The 20,089-nt window shown below is 35.6% G+C and overlaps 2 protein-coding genes and 1 non-coding gene across 3 annotated transcripts in view; 2 read left to right on the top strand and 1 right to left on the bottom strand.

The window, feature by feature from the left end:
- adamts16 (ADAM metallopeptidase with thrombospondin type 1 motif, 16) overlaps positions 1–1,025 on the top strand; it is a 61,972-nt gene extending 60,947 nt beyond the window's left edge. The window contains 2 exon segments of the mRNA XM_028470742.1: positions 93–240; positions 321–1,025. Of these exon segments, the coding sequence (XP_028326543.1) occupies positions 93–240; positions 321–436 (264 nt within the window). The 3' untranslated portion in view covers positions 437–1,025.
- Positions 1,026–8,684: 7,659 nt separating this feature from the next.
- Positions 8,685–8,756, bottom strand: trnae-cuc (transfer RNA glutamic acid (anticodon CUC)). Its single transcript has one exon. It is a non-coding gene; the product is annotated as a tRNA-Glu (tRNA).
- Positions 8,757–8,992: 236 nt separating this feature from the next.
- ice1 (KIAA0947-like (H. sapiens)) lies at positions 8,993–19,155 on the top strand. The gene is made up of 20 exons (XM_028471773.1): positions 8,993–9,212; positions 9,343–9,401; positions 10,710–10,821; positions 10,942–11,018; positions 11,112–11,149; positions 11,241–11,323; positions 11,446–11,522; positions 11,637–11,674; positions 11,766–11,848; positions 11,937–11,973; positions 12,242–12,298; positions 12,408–12,491; positions 12,593–12,951; positions 13,343–15,823; positions 15,936–16,104; positions 16,407–16,567; positions 17,016–17,206; positions 17,339–17,439; positions 17,538–17,636; positions 18,684–19,155. Exons 1-20 carry the CDS (start codon positions 9,132–9,134, stop codon positions 18,863–18,865), a joined length of 4,569 nt encoding a protein of 1,522 aa, XP_028327574.1. The 5' UTR covers positions 8,993–9,131; the 3' UTR covers positions 18,866–19,155.
- Positions 19,156–20,089: the final 934 nt, after the last annotated feature.

Genomic DNA, 20,089 nt, shown 5'->3' with positions numbered 1-20,089 from the left:
CCCCCAAAATAAGAGAAATCGCCATTCTTAGAGCTAATTATGTTGGACATAATGGGAGAGAAATGTCACCAATAAAGGTATTTCTTTCTCAGTGCACAGTGACATGTGGAGGAGGGGTGCAGGTTAGGACAGCCCAGTGTCTGGTTCAAGGGATGCCGTCTTCAAACTGTGTCCTTCAACTCAAACCTCCGATGTCCCAGGCCTGCAACACCAACTTTTGTCCACAGCCGGAGAAAAAAGGTAGACCATTTCACTTCCTACACATTAAAAGAGTCATATCTAACTTTTTTTTTTGTTGGTATTTGTCTACTTTTTTACAGACTTTGCATGTAAAGATTACTTCAGCTGGTGTTATCTGGTGCCTCAGCATGGAGTCTGCAACCACAAATTCTATGGGAAGCAATGTTGCCAGTCCTGTTCAAATTCCAACCTATAATATCACAAAGGAACTCAGTCTGGGACAAAGCCAGATGGTCAAATGACCGGTGTTGATGTTCGTGCTTGGAAAAAGACGTGTTCTTGTTTTAAAGAAAGTCGTAGACCCCAAAAACAAGATGGACTCGAAGGGAAGTACAAGAGGGTTTCCTAAACCTGTCTTCTCCCTGTGATGCCGGACATCTGGATTAAAGAACATGTTCCTGAAAGCACTACAGACAAATTTGATCAGGAAGGAGAAAAAAAAAAAAAATACGTATGATGACAAACTAGCAACAAGCAGATCTTGATTAAAGTGCAAAAGACTGACATTTCTATAAGAAACTGAAAACCTGAAAAATCCCAGCTTTGTTTTCATACTGTCAGTGAACAGATCTGGAACCAGTACCTACAAGCTACAAGGCCACAGGAGTGAACGAACATGAAAAAGCAGTTGACATGGTTTCAAACATCAACACAAAATAACAAGCGCAACACCCCACTATGCACTTAAGTTTCTAAACAATACAAAAGCCTGGGTTTAAATAAGGGCAATGAAGCGTTGGGTCAATAAGGCAAAGACCTTGATAAAATCCAGGCTAATTCAAGTGGAGTTCCTTAATACCTGGACAATACCAGAATGCTGTGTGTGGTGGACAGGCTGGGCGATGGGACGGGGGGTGGGAAAGGTGTGTTAAAGATCTACTACGTTCAATGGTGCTACATCCTTATTTGACTTCACTTCAGCTTCAGGAATTACAGGTAGCAAACAAATATGTGACCCATGTACAGTGAGTGGTGTGTGTTTTATTTATTAGCTTTACTGCCTTTAACAACAGTAAATGTGTTTTTTTTATTATTATTATTGTTATTATTATTATGTACTAGTTTCATTATACCATTGTTTTATATTAAGTTTCAATACATGCTGACAAACTGCCACTTTTTAGGCAAAACATTGGCATGAGTTTGAAGGAAAGTGGATATTTTCAGTGCTGGCAAATTATGGTGCTACAGAAAATCACTGGTTCAGTTTGATGGAGACGCGTTTCACGATACAGACAAACGCGGCAAATTAATGATGGTATCAATGTACTGTTGAATGGTGTTTATTACAGTGGGATGTGATTTTCATAATATAAAGGATGCATTACCAAATATGGGTCTTGACATCGACTTGTGGTGTGCGGCATCTTTATAATTTGTCACTGTGACTTGATTTATCTGCCAGGGACGTGAGACTAATGGGCTCTACATGCTTTCTTTCAGTGCACATAGGCTCAGAAAGGAAACCGGATCCTCCGTCATACTCTGTTGCTCTGTTGGCCGAGGGTTTTAAGCTCCAATGATTTTCTGCTGACAAAGTGTTTCACGCCGTTTTTCAACAACATGTATATCACAATCATCATGACACTTTTCACTCTGCAATCATTTTTTTTTTTTTTTTACATAACCAAACCTCTGCTGACAACAATGTATTATCTGAATAAAACTCCAACCAATAAATTACAGGAAAGTTCAACATTTTTAATTTCTTTCTTCTTTTTTTTTACTAAATCAGATTTTACATTTTTCAGAAAAATGTGTTTGCGAGTCAGGATGTGCAATGACTGCTCACAGTGAGGTCAGATAAATCCAAAGTATAGGCCTCATTAATCCGTGTATCAATCGTTCATTCGTTTTTCATTATGTAACAAAAACATGAAAAACGAAAAAAAACACTCATTATTTGATATTTGTTTCCAAAACCAAAATGAAAAAACGAAAAACGCCTTGTTTTTCAAATTCAAGCTCTTTTGCTTCGGTACAGAAAACGAAAAACGAACACCTTTATTCGTTTTTTCTCCAATACCGATTGGCCAAAGTACGTGACCCGGAAGTGTACTCTCATCCGACGCTAACGGCTATGCTAACGGTAGTTCGGCATGACAAGATTGTTGCTTCCAACTGTGCATCCAAAACGTGTCCTTTTCACTTTAGCTGGTGTTGGGCACAGAACCTCCTCACGGACATTTCGGGGGATTTAGAGACTCCTAAGTGTTGCAAAGCTAAAGATATCGCGGAATGTGTAACGCTTAATTCCGGGTCACGTACTTTGGCAAATCGGTAATGAAGAAAATGAATGAAGGTGTTTGTTTTCCGTTTTTTTCATTATGGTTTTGGAAACAAATATCAAATAATGAGTGTTTTTTTTTTTTTCGTTTTTCATGTTTTTGTTACATAATGAAAAACAAATGAACGAATGATACACGGATTCTCATTGATCAAAAACTAAGATCAATATGCTCGCAAAAAGATAGAAATGTTTGAAATTGTCATTTGAAAGTTTGCTTCATCTGGACCCTAACCACTCTGTTAGTTGACATTTTTGTGCATTGCATTGTGGGATGTGGAGTCACAGAGACGGGTGCATAGAAGTGATTTTACTTCATTCTGATATCACGGAGAATACCGGTGCCACGTACTGAGTTTACTGTACCTCCGTACTGAGATAATAAGCCTAACCCTAACATAATCCAAAAAAAAAAAAAAAAAACGTGTCATTTTCAAAACAAAAATAAACAAAAACATTTTTTTAGCAAAAATAATTTTTTCAGTATACAATCTCAGTACAATATGAACTCAGTATATGACACCGGGAACAAAATTAGAACAAAAATGGTGTCAAGTGAATCACCGTTCTCCTTGTCAGGTGAAAAACACCAGAAATCACAGTAAGAATAAAGTAAAAACACTTCTACGCATTTGTTTATGGGACTCCACATCCCACAATGCAATGTTGGAAACTTTTCTAAAAATGTAAATAAGAGGGTGTTTATGGTGGAGATCAATAGAAAATATATGAGTGACAATTTGATCCTTTTTCCTCTATTTTTGGAGTAAATTATGTTTTATTCATTGATCTTTCAGACATAAACTATATGACAGGGGTTCCCAAACTGGGGGTGTGATGGTCTTACACGGGGGTGCAGGTATTGAGGGGCTAGAATAGCCTTGCTGAACCTAGAGCATTAAAAATAGAAAAAAATGTAAAAAAAAAAAAAATTGCACTTCATTAATGAATAGCTTTATATATGTTCTAAAATATGATTGCAATTGTTTTTTAATTATTATTATTTTGTCGCAATTTTTCAAAGTAGAGCACAGCAGAAGAAGTTTTATCCCATAAAAAATAATGCAGCTTTAAGCTTTTTTGATAAACGTGCTCAAGATTTTCCAACTAACAATATTCAAATAAATCTTTGAGTGGCGTCGTACTCGTCACAAGTTGAATTTTACAGGAAAAATATTGTGTTTCTCTTGATAGTGAAAACGCGACAACAAATATGTGATGTAGAAACATAAAAATACAGTTTTCTCTTGAATCAGAAAATTCAATACAATAAGAAAATATCTCATATTTTCTTCTTTTGGATTGTCTTGTCTTTCCAAATATTTTCAAAATAAAACAAGTAAACATGACATACCCTAGTGCATGCAACTAGCCTAAAGAAACACGATAAGGCTGATAAAGTGGCATGTCTAATGCAGAGATCAGGTTATAAGCATACTGAGGACAGTGATGCACATAATCCAGAGCTGTGGCTAAAAGTAATGGTGGTGTGGTATTAGCCATTTCAACACCTATGACATATTGTGTCTGAGCCTTACTCTTTAGTCACTTCTCAATGAGTCAGGGGGAGACACATAGATGCCCAAACATAAAAAAACATTGTCATAATCCCCTGGTGCACAGCCCGCAGACCTTCAACCTGGGAGAGAAAGAGAGAGAGAGGGGTGAATGAAAGAAGAATGGAAAAAAGGAAGAACCTTCATGTACGTGATGGTGTCAGACAAAAATCCTTTAAATACAGGAATTAAAAAGCCTGAGGGAAATGTAGGAAAAAGGGGACTTTCCCTGTCAGCCTTGAAGGTTTTTCTGTTGTCAGTTTATGACGTGTGTGTGTGTGTGTGTGTGTGTGTGTGTGTGTGTGTGTGTGTGTGTGTGTGTGTGTGTGTGTGTGTGTGTGTGTGTGTGTGTGTGTGTGTGTGTGTGGACTTTGAAGTACTCTCTGTCTTCTCTTTTACAGACATACCCTACATATCTGCTCATTCACCACCACCCCAACATCAGCCACTTTAACTGGAACAGTGGTTCCTAAACAGGGGTACGTGTACCCCTAGGGATACAGGAGCACATTGCAGGGGTTACTCGGAAAACTTTAACAATTTAAAAATAATCGGGAATGTTTGTTGTTCCTTTTAAGGCATTTTTTTTTTTTTTTACAAATTTATTACAAACTAACAGTACCATTGCTCAATAAAGTACTATTTTCTATTGTAATTTATTTAAACAAGACTATCTTATGCTGCAGAGGTCATCTTATCACACTTTTGAAAAAAAGGAGACAAATCTACTTTTTGCAAAGGAGACCGTATATAGGGCTGAAACGATTCATGGAGTTACTCGATTAACTCGATTACAAAAATTCCTCGAGGCAAAAATTGTGCCTCGAAGCATCGTTGCATTCCTATGACGCGCACTATACGCGCAGGGACCGTCATCAATGCGCGACAAACATTCTGAGTTTAGTTGGCGCCATGGTGGAGAAGAACTGTATCTGATCATCACTGTGACAATTCTAATAATGTCAGCAGCACAATATTTTGATATGAAATAGAAATACTTTATTAAGCCCGAGATAAATTAGTTTTCTCAGCTGCTAAAAACATAATTCAAGTGTTTGTCAAACACATACAGGGTTGGTTACCAAAGCAAATAGGCTCACTCCAGAAATTGAAAATAATTTGTTAGTAGTTAGTTAGTTGACTTATAGTTACTGTATTGTTATCTAATTGTTGGCACTGGCACTTATTATTGGTTAAATTGCAATAAATGAGCTTAGTTTTGGAGCCAAATGTTGTTTGTTTGTTTTTGAGAAATAAAAGTCAAATGCCTGATCATTTTACAGCCATGTCATTATCATTATGCATTAGTTGTTTTGGTTGCTTAAAAACGCAAAAAAATAAAATAAAATAAGAAATCTGATTAATCGATCGATAAAGTGATAGATTAATCAATTACAAAAAAGAATTGATAACTGCAGCCCTATGAACGTATTGACTTACTATTGAAGTTATCACGTAAAAGTTACATTATATATATATATATATATATATATATATATATATATATATATATATATATATATATATATATATAGGAGATCCCACTATTCAACATATTAAAAACCATATGAAATTATATAGATGGTGCTTAAGAGTTGGATAGACAAGATTTGACAAAACTGTAAAGTGGGTACGGGACTAAAAAGATTGGGAACGACTGAACTAGAACATGGGGAACAGATCAAATTGTTATAAATTGCAGCCCTGGTAATTTGCTGTATTTCCTTTCACAATAAAACACTGGGTTGGAAGTGGTTTGTTCCAACACAGCAGTAAGTGTCCCTCACTGTTGTTTAAAGATGTGTATCATATTTCACTAATTCACTCCATCCTAACAGAAAGAAAATTCACTAATCCAACCCCACAAGAAGAAAGGGATTAAGGAGGATGAAGCCATTTGTTTATACAAAGATAAGGCTCAGACAATGGCTTCCTGTAGATAACAGACTGTGGTTGAGATCAATCTGGAAACATCTAACGTGTTAGGAGGAGAAAACAATGTCTGTCAGAGACACTCGGAAGAAATAAATCTCACATTTTTCGCTTTAAAGGAAGTATGTTATCTCTGACTTCATCTGCTAGGAGACAGTTGGCTTCTCTGCCTCTGGACATTTATCATTTATCTTTCTGTCATGAAGGATTTACCTACAGCTTTTCCTTATGCTTCACTTGTTGTTTCCTTAGTTTTTATCAAATTACAACTAAACAACTATAGAGTACAACGAAAATGCATGTGGTAGCAATCTGAGATTGGGTACTAAAGAGGTAGATTTGTGTATTTATTATTAAATTTAAAAAAAAAAAAAAAAAAACTTTTTTCACTTCAATCAAAGAAAAAAAGTGTTCAAACGCAATTTTTGGGGGGCTCATTTTTTTCCTTTTTTTATTTTGCTTTCAAACATATTTCATCTTTGATTGATTTTTTTTTTTCTTTGATTAAGATGTTTTATTTTATTTTTTTTTATTGAATATTAAAGACACAAATGTACTACCCATAATATAGCCCAAATACAAAAAGATGACTTTTCAATCAAAAAAGAAAAGTGTTCAAATGCAATTATTTGGGTCTCAAATGCTTAATATAATATATATATATATATATATATATATTATTTAATAATAAATACACAAATGTACCTCAATAGAGTACAGATCTGTTGATGCACTCAATAAATGCTCAGTAGCGTCAGTAGCTACAAGTTAAAAAGTTTGGAAAAATAGTTTCCAGAGCAACAGCGTTCTCTAGTGGCCACAAATTGGAATTGTAGCAGATTTTAAAAACAAACAAACAAAAAAAACAAAAAAACAATGAACATCATGATGGTCTTCTGAGGTGTATTCCATAAAGCGGGTTATGTTCAAACTCTGAGTATGTTACCCGGGCAACCTGGTCGCTGGCAGGTTTTATCAAAGAAACCCTGGGTTTCTACCTGGCTCCGCCCACCTGAACACCGTTTCTGAACACTTTAATAAACTTTAACACTTTTCTCTGAAACACATTAGTAACATCACACACCACAGACGTGTTCACTTCATTACTAATGTTGTGTTGCTTTACTTCTTTTTGTTTTTTTGTGATAACAGTAATTTAGGGATAGGTTTGTCGATGTAGATCATTAAGTGAAAGTCACTGAGAGGTTGATCTGCATTAAAACATCTACTGACGTCTGTAGTAAAGTTATCTGGATAAAAACCTGTGGAAAATATAAAGGAGGAGATGATCATTTAAATAAATCAACTTTTAAGGCTCGTTTGTTGTTTTATATTGTTATACAGTTAAGTCTGTAGATCAGACATCTTTGAAGGTATGATGGTGCAGTGAAGTGTGACACTGCTCTTGCAAGTGATGGGACGTGGGTTCGTGTTCCGCTTCAGTGTTTTTTTATGACATTTTTTAGGACGTTGAGATGACTCTGGCGACAATATTACATTAAGAATCATTATAAATGATGTGATATGAAGCAGCATTTACTGTCTTTATATCCAGTGCAACAGGAGGGCTCTCTATGCAGCCATCCTATGCAGCTGCCACGTATCCTCAGACACACTTTATTCACATTATTCACCGCTCGTCACGTCACTGAAGTAATAAAGTGATGAAGTGACCAAAAAGTGTGACTAATTACAGGTTATTTAAACTACTATAGTCACTGAAGACTGAACGTACCTTTAGAACAGGCTCATATTCCTCAAAGACTGGCTTATTTCACCCATCAGGGTGAATAAATCACTCTCTTCCGTTTGGTTGTCATGGCAGTTTGAGTATTCTGTGATCCATTGATGATGGCTTTTTATCGCGCGTGCACGTAAGTTATCCAAGGTTTCCATACTCAGGGTTGATTAACCCACTTCATACCAGGTTTAATGGAATCAGATACCCAGAGTTTTCCATCGCGGGGTATGTTGACCCAGAGTTTATGGATAGACTCAGAGTTTGTTAACCCGCCTTTATGGAATACCCCTCTGAGCAGGTATGTATATACACAAATAAGGCCGGGATTCCGTCCATACCATTTTAAATGTATTTTTTTAATTTTTGGTTTGCTATAAGTTAAGTGATTACTTTGTTGGTCAAACCTAAAGTAAGTGTGAAACTGACTTAAAGAGGATACGCACTTACCCACTATATTCTATATTTATTTCAGTGATTTCTGTTTGAGTCGCACATCAATTTCCAATTGGTTGCAGAAAGAAAACAATAAAAACCTACAATTATTTACTTCTCTCTTCACACCTCTGAAGGCAGAAGTTCAGTTTGAAAAACTGGTGTACTTCGTACATTAACTTTTATTTTTACATTTCAATGTTTTATACTGTATAAGTAAATTGTAAAAAAAAAAAAAAAAAAAAAAAAAATATGACTAATTCTTGTTTCCTATTGCACTGCTGTAATATATTTGGATTATCCTTTCCCAGCAACATACTGCCCAAAATTTGTCATAAAAATCTCACATTTTTTTCTTTTGATTTTTCTAAATATCACCTATGATCTTGGATCGTTGTCGTGAGTCCAGTACTGTCTCATATCGTGAGCTTTGTATATGACACGTTTACAAATGAACCTATTAACTTGCAGAACTAACAAAAGAATGAAAAATGTGTTCCCTGACCGGGAATCGAACCCGGGCCGCGGCGGTGAGAGCGCCGAATCCTAACCACTAGACCACCAGGGACATACTTTTCTTTTCCTAGAGTAGTGTTTTTCATGGTATGCCTAGTATTAATGTGAAAGACATTCCTTACTCTTAACCAAATTAAATATAATTCACCTACTTGTGTGTGTTTTTGTATGGTATCAAATGTGAATTCCGATATAAATACCGGAATAAGTCGAAGATAAGATGCTTTGTTTTTATTTTTTCCATTTCTTTTATTCAGGCATATTGTGAAACCGCCAATCTAAGGTCCTTAGCAGGGTCCTCGCTCAACGTGGGGAAAGCGAAATCGTGAATCTTTGAATATGAGATATTTGTGAAATCGGGACTTTGATTGACTTCTGTTGTTTTTCCACTACTGTTTTGGCTCAGGAAAAGTTAGGAAGAGTTACTATGATGCCAGGAGATAGCCACGCTAAGACCATGGCCAACGCGACGCTTGGAAGATGTCTTAACTGCTCCGTTCTACAGCAGGTCGGGATACATTCGTATTAAATAATTTTAACATGTAAACAATAACTGTAAGTGGCTATAATGTATCCCCTCTATTGTTTCCGATTTACATTTTTGCATTGTTTTTGTTTTTCTCCGGCTGTGTTTACAGACTTTAACAGAGTACGTCTCCTCATTTCTGTCTCTGAAGGAGCAAATTGCCGCCACAGAGTAAGTGTTAACTCATCTCTGTTGTCATAGTAACACGTGAAAATAATCTAATTTGCCGACAGTAATCTGAGTTATTGTTTGTTAATACTAGCAAAACATAATTTATGTCTAATGTTGAGATTTTCAAAGACAAGGGAGGTATTGTTTGTCACGGTAATTACAGAGGAATAGTGTATGTTTTGAGCTCTGAGTGTAAGCAATGTTTTTACCTTTTATGAATGGCCCCATTGTTTTGACGTGTTAATTGTTGAAAATGAGTGGAATAAAGATACTCAACATACTTTATAACACAAATCTATCCTTGCTTCTTAAAACAAAGCAAAGATCAGAGTCATACCAGCAAAATACCAAACATCTAAAGCATTTATGCTCATTAGAATATTTGGTGCCTGAGACCAAGTTTTTTAAACAATCTTTTATTTCTATTTTAAATTGTGTCTAAAATTCTCATTTGGTCATTTGTTTATTGTTTATTTTTCAGGTTTAAATGCATCACTAATGTTTTTACATTATTGATTGTTGACTCTGAAATTATTATTATTATTATTATTATTATTATTATTATTATTATTTTCTCTTTGTCTGCACGTGTTGTCAAAGGTCAACACTACAAGAAGTGCAATCTTTTTAAGACAGCAATACATGTTTTGTTGTTGCAATTAAATAAATAAATGTATTGTTTGTTGACTCTGAAATTAAACTGCATACGTTGGGTTTTGGTGCTCCTGTTTTTCCTGACATCAAACCATACATGTTAAATACTGTATGTGGATACGTTTGTATGAATTACCCGATAATAATATATAGAGGTTGGCCAATACCGATTTTTTTTATTATTATTATTATTATTATTATTATTATTACTTTAGAGTAGCCATTAAAGGAAAAAGGGAACATAAAAAAACATGTATGAATATACATTAAAAAAAAAAAGTAATTATACTAGTATGTGCATGGCAGAGGTAGAAACCAATAGGCTAAGAGTTCTATTGGTGTATTTAATTTAATTTCTAATGTATACATTTATCTCACATGAGTGTTTCAATTGTCTTTCATAATCAATGTGCTTTTTAAAAAAAAAAAAGTATATAAATAAATAAAAATCTGTATCTGCATTGGTCTTTGAAAATCCCATATCGGTCGACCCCTAATAATTTAGGCTTTTGTCAGACAGGTTTCTCTTTAATTTCTAAATTCAGTGCCATGCAACAACTGTCACATTATTGTCAGTGTTTTCCAGGGGGAAACTGTGTGATCGTCTTTTCTGCTTGTTAATGAATCCACATTCTTTAACGTGTTTTTCCTCAGTGACACAATTGGGCTCCAGCAGCAGCTGGAGGAGCTGCAGATTCGACTGGTCACTCTGGAGACAAAGACAGAAGATTATGAATCTTTACAAGCGGAGCTGGAAGTAAAAAAAGTCAGTTGTTTCCTGTATTGAATTAGAATGTTTTTAATAGCTTTGTAGTTTGTTTGTCTGAAGAAGAAAAGAAAAAATCCTGTTTTTGAGTTGTTTATAATGTTTTTTTACTTTCCTCAGACTGTTTTAAAGGGATACGAAAAGCTTTCTGAAGAAGTAGAAAATCTTCAGCAGGAAAAAAGCAAGATAATGAAAGAGTAAGTGACGCAACCAATCCAAGTGAAAACAGTACATTATGCAATGTTTATTTTGTGCATAAATGATAACCGCTTATCCTCTGGATCTGACAGGAATAAGATGCTAGAAGATCAACTGAGATGTGTAAAAGGTATTTTTTTAATTTGTTTTCTATTAATCCATTGCATGCAAGAAAGATTTGATTAAATGTTTTTACAATGTACAACTGTAAATGTTGTCAGATGCGTCAGAAAACCAAATACTTGAAAATGCACAGCTCAAGAGGGAGAAGGCGATCATTGAAAATGACTTGCTCCAAACTCAGGTAGGAGTTAAACAAGTTGATTCATTGAACCCAAATAAACTTCCCACATCTTTTAAAATTACAATATACAAATCAATGATTGTCACTGTTTGAAACAAAACACCTGTTTTTCTCCTATTTAGGCATCATTAAAGACTTTTCAGATGCGAGCAGATCAGGTTGAAATACTGATGGAAGAAAATTCCAAAATGAAAAACATGTAAGAGCATTCTCCATCTATCATAAATGTTTAGTGTGTGTGCGTGAGATATCACGCTGTAATGAAAGAAAATTGTCTTGTTTTTTTTTTTTTTTTTTTATGTTTCTTCCAAAGCAAGGACAAGCTTGAAAGTAAAGTTGCGCTGCTCGAAGGTTTGTTTTCCTTTTCAAATATGACTGAATGTTATATTTGATAGTTTTAATGTGAAATCCTGATTGTTTGCTCTCTTTGATGTCATTGCAGACACAGTTCATAAACAGATTCAACAAATATCCCAATATTCCAAAGAAAAGAACTCTCTACAAAGAAATATTAATGACCTACAGGTACACCAAAGGTTCTGATCGTTTAATCACTTAAGCAAACATTTTAGAAATGCTTTATTTGTCTTTAAACTGATCTTTCTTTTTGTAGGTTAGAATGATGACACTGGAAAGAGAAAGAATTAAAGGTAAGAATTGCTTCATCAGAAATTAATTCTCCACACTTTTCTATTATGTCTGTTTAAAGGGAACGGTTCATATCTGAACATGCTAAATTGTTGCCTTCATTTCCCTCTAAAATACTGAATGCGAGAGATTTTATTTCATCTAAATAACCCCATATAAAACTAAAATGTTTAACAGTATAGAGAGTGGTAGAGTTGAATGGATCTTTTGCGTTAACATTTATGTTTATAATAAAATTAGACATTGATCAATAACTTTTGTTTGTTTTAGAATATAAGAGCGTGACAACTCAAGCAAGGCCACCAGCAGAGCCAAAAGTTGACAAAGGTATGAAGTTGGTTTTACTCAACTAAACAGATTTTCTGTATTTTAGAAACCGTCGAATTTGATGAATTCAGAACTATTTTATTTAGTGAATACTTGTTTTGTTTTTCAGAAAGGGTCCGGTTTCTTTTGGAGAGTTTGTGGACATGTGTACAACCAGAACAAGAGCAGACAACCGACCAGCTGCTTTTAGCCAGTGAGTTATAAAGAGGGATTTGTTGTTGGTTTTAGTTGTTTTTATTACAATTTTGAACCTTGTTTCATGATATTATTATCCTTTTACTTCTGTACTTCCAGCATGCAATGAAAAGCAAGGGTCTCCATCCTCTCCACGAAACAGACCTCACCCTCATCAGAGTCACATGTTCTCTCATGCTCCCCTAAAGATCAGTAAATCACAATTAGAGACAAAAGCATCAAGCGTACACCTACAATCCTCTTCCTCTGCTGCTAACGCCACCAAGCCCAAAACGTTAATTTCCTCTTCTCATGCTGAAGAAGAAAATAAAGTCTCCCCGAAAAAGGGCAAGCGATTATCGAAGAAGCAAAGGATGGAGAAGTTCCCTGCTGACAAAGACAATCCTGAAGAATCTGTAGAAGAAATAATGAAAATGTTTGAACCCCTGCTTCCATGTCTGTCACCAATTCGAGACCCGGTAAGTAATTGGTGACTTAATGTCACTTTAACAGCATTTCTCCTATAATGTCGACAAATATAGCACTACTCTTCTCTATGTTTTACTTACCTTATTTCTTTTCATATGGCCATTCGTTATTACTGAACATTCATTCATTCTTCTTAATCATTAATTATATTGTCATTTATTATTTAAGATTTTTTTTTTTTAAAGGTAATGTTATTCATAAACCCACTTAATAAAGAAGTGTTTTTTGTGTTTTGTTTTTTTTAATAAGAAAGTCATTAGAACATTTAAATTACAATATGAATTATTTTACATTTGTTAACCTTTCACTATAGTAGTGCTTCAAATATTACTTTACTCTTGGTATGTTATAATTTCTAACGTTACTTTGATTGTCTTTAAGGTTGCCATTGAAGTATGTATGGAGACTGATGAAGAGGAAATGAACCCTGTTGAACCCATAAAAGACATTCCTCAAGTAGACTTCAAAAAAGTCTGTACGCCACCGACAAGTCAAAAGAGTTTAGAAATAGTCACATTTTCAACAAAGAAAACTATGGAGTTATTAGTAGTAAAAACACAGGATGGGGAAGAAAATCCCAGTGCAACTGATTTTACCATGACTGACCTCAAGAACGTAACAAGTTTAACAAGTGGTCATGAAGAAATAGCACACAATCCAAAAGAAACTCCTACTGAGCAGGAGCCAGCAACTCCAGAGATGGAGTTACCCAACATCACATCATCAGATGTTCTAATATTAGGTGCAACTTTCCCATTGCCTGCTGATAGTCTACATCAACAAAGCAGTGATGCCAGCAGAATGTCTGAAGCTGAAGATGTTGCCATAGAGGAAATGCAGCACCAACCAGAGAGCTTCAACAGTAGCACCAGTGCTGAAATGGTCGATCCTTATAATGATGGATCCTCAAGAGAACCTGATGGTCTTTTATTACCTGCAAATGGACACAATAGACTAGTTTCTTCATCATCATTTGCCAAAACTATAAAAGAACATCATAATTCTAATTCAAGAGTTACTTTGGCAATTCCTCTACAAGTCCAGGAGAACACAGGATCTAACCATCAAGAAGAAAATACTTTGGCTCTTTCGCCTCCTTCACTCAGCAATAATGGTACCAATAAAAGTATTTTAAGTAAGGATCCTAACGAGAAGATGGAAGTTGATAAATCCTTGGAGCATCTAGAGGTGGAAGATGATACTGGACATTTAGAAATTGATTCACTTACAGATTTGACTGATAAAGATAAACCTGAGGAGTCATTAACTTCTACAATGATGACAAATAAAGATGAAGGGTTGCATTCTGAACCAGCACATGGTCAAGCCAATGTTACAACACCTTCAATGGCTAATGCTACTGATACTGGTGGGCTTGATGGAGATAGTTCATTTGTTGAGTCAAGGATTAAAAGCAAACTATTTTGTTTAGAATCTCCAGTAATGAAGAACACCGTTGAGTCAAGTCCTCATCAGGACCAGAGACTTGAAGCAGGCAACATAGAGAAAATAGAGAGCAAAACACCCACTGATCCCACTGTTCCTCCTGATGATGAGCCTCAAACTGTTGAAGAGGGGTCTTCAGTTTGTACATCATTGAGTCTGTCCAACTCACTGCCCTTGATAAATGAGCAAACTGTTGAAACTCATCTAAACCAAGAAAATATTGATGTCCACTTTGAACATGTTTCAACAAACAAAAATCCTACCATTTCAATCATGGAAGAAAAGGAAGTCACCAAAACGGTTAATGAATCGGATATTCCTCCGAATCAAGAAAAGACAGATTGTCCTGCCTTATTAAATCACCGTTCTTCTTCCCCAAAAGCATTAGACAATTGTGTTATGTTGAGTGTAAAAGAAATGGAAAGTCCAGATATAAGTGAAGCAAAGACGGAAAGCACCACTGTCAGTTTGACTGTGGCCGAGTCGACTGAGTCCATTGGGGTAATTCGCGCTGAAGTAGGGACTCCTCTTCCTCCACTCCTAACCCCAGTGAGCACACCTCCACAAGTAACCAAATCTATCAACCCAAGGCAAGCTATTGGAAAGCTCCTGTTTCCTTCTCCCATGGACACATTAGCTTCACCCACCACTCTGGTCCAGGCTGAGCTGACCCCTAACCATCAGCATGTAAGTAATACTTACATGCTAAATAGCCCAATTCCTTCCAATGGAGTTCCCTCATCTCCTCTTCAGTTTGGCTCTGCTACCCCAAAACATGCTGTGCCCGTTCCCGGTCGCCTGCCCTCGACTGTAATGAATTCCTCCCCATCATCATCATCAACTAGTCTGTCTCAGGAAAACTCAATGAGGATCCTTGACACCATGTACCCAGAACTCTCTGCTCGAGCCCGGACCCTCAGTATACTTAGAGGCAACGTCAATCTCAACCTTTGTTCAGAGAGTGGAGCTTTACCCACTACCCCAGACAGTCAGAAGTCTAGCTTCAAATCAGTTAGCGCAAATCCAACAGCCTTTACCAAGACTGACTCAAGAGGAGAAAAAAGAGCTGCCACTGGTTCACATGAACCGAAAAGCAAATCCCAGAGGCTTAATGATTGTCCTTCTCGCGTTTCTTCCAAGCAGGTGCCGTCGTCTTTGTCAAACAGTGGAGAGGCAACTTTGCTACAGACTAAGAGTGTTGGACAGCCAGAGATTAGGACAGGCACTGAATTAATTAGTTGTGGAAAAGCTGCTGAAGAAAGTTTGGTGGCCAGCTTTTTTGAGAAAATTGAATCCCAATGCTTTGATCTTTTTCCTGTAATTCGTTGTCACCTTCATGTTGGAAACCTGCCCACAAAGCCTGTGTTAAGAGAAGAAGAGAAGGAGGTCCTTTCTGAAATATTCAAGAACAGCGCCGTAAGTACAGTTATTCATTGTTCCACCATTGTTTAAAGCCGTCATGCAAGTGAAATCACATTTATCCTTTGAATAACCTCTAAAGCTTTTATTTTCTGTCGTTTCTCTGAAGGCCACCGCTGATGTTATGACATTAGCAATTGTAAACAAATTGAAAGCTGAAAAAAAGAAGCTGAGCACCAACTACATGCAGGCACTCTGTAGGGTCTACACAGGGATCTGTAGACGGAAGAGCTACCAGGAGAAGGCTCGCATTCTGGCCTACAACATTCTCATTGAAGGTTGGTTATTAAGTTAATGCCATTAATGTTAATTAGAAATACTCTATACTGAACCCCAAAAAAATGACTAGAACTACTTTGACTACAATCAATTTTGGGTTTTCTTTGTTTTGAAAAAATTACTACCAATAGATTTACGTTAAATCGGATTAATTCCAACTATTATAAAGAGTAGTCATTCTATCCTGGCCTAATAACAAACAGGCTTTGGTATATTTTTAGTTCAATATATTTTAAATGACCTCACTTTAATGAGCATGCAGCTAACACTGACAACTTGATCTTGTTTTTGCTCTTTCCAGATTTCCCAGATTGTGCTCTGTTGGTTTTGTTTATTGTGACAACATGGCCCTCTGTACTCTCCCACAATAGTTCTCTGTGCCAGGCTATTCATACCATCACTAAACTAAAAGCACACGGGGAGCTGTTCCGCTGTCTTTCAGCATTCCTTGGTTGGGAAAAGGTGATTTCATTTTCTTTGTTTCAATAATGTTGTGAGTTCCATATTTTACACATTTATATTTTTTTACCCAACACAATGTTTTAGTCATCTCTAGTACAGATACTCTTCAACAGAAATGTAATTTCAATTGTGTTATTTTTGTGTTACACTATTAAGAGAACTTTGCACGGTGAAGTTCTTTTATGGCACATATGTCAATCTTTCAGAAATGAAAATCTGCTTCAGCTGTAATCTACTGAATAATCAAATATGCAAAACAAAAATATTTAAACACTGTTTATGAATAGCTTTTAAAGCATTTCACATCTTACCACTGATTGATTTTTTATCTATATTTGAACTATGTTTTTAGATCTTTCTTGTCTTAATCACATCCTTTTCGCTGCCATCACTGTGTTATTAAAAATCAGAAGATTGCACCATTTAAATCTCTGTTTCATTACTGCAGAGTCCTCCAGATGACATTGACTCGTTGATAACCAGGAATCTGTCTGAAATTAAGTCAGGCTCCAATCAGTCTTTCACCAAACACATCCGGTATGGAAATGACTTGAGTGCTGAATCTTGGGAACATGTTTTCACTCTACATCTTCTTTGCACTCACAAAAAGTGGAAGTGGACCTTTGAACATTTTCTCGGGTATGTAATTTAAGTGTTTGTTTTTTTTATTAAATTATTTTTGGTCATATTAGAAAAACCTAAAAAAAAAAATTTGAATGGTAATTTTTCTAAGAAAACAGTTTGCTAATTTCCTCCATTCAACTGTCCCAGCAAGGAGCTGTGGCCTTTAATGAACACATGGGTGACGCAGCCGAGGGGTCAACAAGAACCAGTCTCAGATGCGACTGTGGCTGTTGTCTTAAGGCTCATAGGTCAGATGATTATTTCCACCTATTGAATACTTTTTTTTTTATATGGTATTGAATTGACTGAATAATGAAGGATATTTTTTTTCTCTTTTCATATACAGGAAGCCTTGGTCAGCTGGGCCTCAAAGAGAAGTGTGTTCCCTCCGTCTTAACAGTGGCAGAAGTCATCAACACATTTGGCAGGCATGGACAAAGAGAAGGTGCAAAACAAAGACTATGTTTTCCTTGACTTACGTTAGCCAAAATACTTCGACAATCAGTTTAATTTATTGACTTATAATTAGTGATGCACTGAAAATTGTCGGCCGAAAATGGAGAAAAAGTGCATCTTGGGTTTTTGGTCACAACACCTTTTTTTTACGAAAGAAAAAACACGGCCAAAATATGATGTTGTGAAGACGTGAGCAAACACCGTGACCAGCACACGCTTGTCTGGATACAGGCCTACATGTCTGCTGTGTGAAAATGTTTCTGCATTTCTGAGCACTAAAGCGTCTTTTAAGCAGAGTTTGAGGCTAACTATTGAGTGAAAGTAATAAGTAAACTCTCGAGTGATTTATCTCTCTGTCACGTCGACAGGGTAGTCCTATATGTTGACACGGGCTCACGCGCGCTTCCAAAAAGTCCTAAGTACACATCAAAAGCATAAATAATTTTTTTGGTCTGTCAGCACAGGTTTCATCAAGATTTATTCAGATAATCTGCATTTCATTGTGGTTGTACTTGATTTGCGTTACGAAGATCATTTCAAGAAATGATAGACGCCGTGATGGATGCGGAGAACCCGTTTGGAGATGGAGAAGTGCGCAAAGTTCCAATCAATTATGAACCAAGATTAATTTTTGAAATTTTGCCACTGCCATTTTTGAAACTGATCCAGAATTAGTATATTGATCGGGATTCCCTTCAAGATTTAATAGATTATTTGATGGCCTGAGCTCTAACGGTGAAAATGTTTAAAAACAAAACAAAGACAATAAGCAAATTTAAAACCCTCATAAAACAAAGTGCTAATATTAGGGTGTAATATTTATACATGTTGTTCAGTCTTAGTACATCAGCTCTAAAAGTGTTACGGTGGATCAATTACTTTGTTTACTTTCTTCTATTTACTATTAATTTTAAGCAAAAACTAGTAAACAGGCCCGTGCCCCTAATATTCACTTTGTTCAATTTTTTTTAAATTCCATACTTTGAGTGCTAAGCAGTAATAAAGTGTGGTTGCTTCCTGTGCTTGTTTTCTACAGGTGTACCATGGGAGGTCCAATTAGCAGCTGTCTACTGTGTCTACGACTTGTCTCCCTGCAACCCCAAACAAGCCTTGGAAGCTCTGGCTGAGTGGAGAGCAGAAACATCTCAGAGTGTCCCTCCTGCTGTCTCTAGTTGCATTAACCAGTTGGCCTCTATTTGTAGACAAGTGACAAGCTGAGAATTGGTATTTTGGTAGTTTATCAATCTGTTAACTACAGAACTACCTTTTAATGCCATTTTCTGAAATTTGTGTATTTTCTGTGGGCATCCCTAACGCACATTAACATACTAATGTTTTACAGTTTTTTTTTAATTGAGACAAAGAACAAGTATTTAAATTTTACAAACACTCCCTAAAAAGCAGAATAACTTGATCAAGGTGAAGGCTCAGGCAATTTAATTATTGTAAAATGTGTACAAAGTGGCATGGTTTAAGTGTCTTGTGTTTTATATATTTTTGTATATATGAAGAGGTTGAAGATGTAGAAAATAAAAGCAATTGCCAAAGTAAAGATTTTGCACATGAATTTTAAAATTGTTGGAGTATTAAAGAAAATATGTTTCACTGTGTGGCTTTGTTTTCTCTGTTATTGCAGATGCACATTTCTTTTCAGAGCTGATCAAATTATTTAACTTCAGCATTCTGCCTATATAACTTTTTTTTAATCTTTAAATGTATGATGAAATTGACATTACTATACTGTATTTATATAATTTTATTGTTATAATACTGATCATAGAATAGATTTATTTAATCCTATTTCAGGGAATGATTCCTGAGATTGAACATCTGTACTGATGTCTTTTCTATAACTACTGTAATTTTTTTTCCTTGATGTATGAAAATATACAGATGGTATGAATATAGTGATTCATCAAATTCAAATACTGAACATTGAATTGAACTAAACATCTATTTTCCCCTCCAAGCATTCTTACAGAATGTTCCTGTCGAATTTGTTAACTAATGTTAATGAACAATGTCAACAGAACTGTGAACGACAATTCTACACATCTCTTATTTAATAAGCATAATGATGTTGCCTGCATAGGCATATCACATATATGGTACATACATTTAAACCCATACAAGTACATATACACAACACGTCTACTATTTTAGACATGCTCAATGACGGGGAGAAGTACAACCTTATTTAGTATAAAGGTGAAGATTGTACATTTATTTTGCAGTAACTTGGTCTATTAATCAAAGTAATGTGACTTTTATGATCAAAAGTAAGATGAGCTTGAGTGTCCTCAAAGGCGTCAATAAATAGAATAAATTAATATTAAAAGTTAGAAATCAAACACTTCATATAAAATGTACGTCTGGTAAATGGATTTGTTTTTTATACTCTATAATAATGTATTAGGCTCATAATACCTAAATTACCTTAAC

This window comes from Gouania willdenowi, chromosome 16 (assembly GCF_900634775.1).
Source record: "Gouania willdenowi chromosome 16, fGouWil2.1, whole genome shotgun sequence".
NCBI classification, from domain to species: Eukaryota; Metazoa; Chordata; class Actinopteri; order Blenniiformes; family Gobiesocidae; genus Gouania; species Gouania willdenowi.
Note: the sequence above shows the minus strand (reverse complement) of the source record. Positions and strands in the feature narration are given on the sequence as shown.

Bases quoted from the DNA above. Each gene is read 5' to 3' on its own strand.
- ice1 (XM_028471773.1), top strand. From the start codon at position 9,132: ATGATGCCAGGAGATAGCCACGCTAAGACCATGGCCAACGCGACGCTT. The intron at 11,150-11,240 runs GTATTTTTTTAA...AAATGTTGTCAG, and splicing joins TCAACTGAGATGTGTAAAAG to ATGCGTCAGAAAACCAAATA. The intron at 15,824-15,935 runs GTAAGTACAGTT...GTTTCTCTGAAG, and splicing joins AAATATTCAAGAACAGCGCC to GCCACCGCTGATGTTATGAC.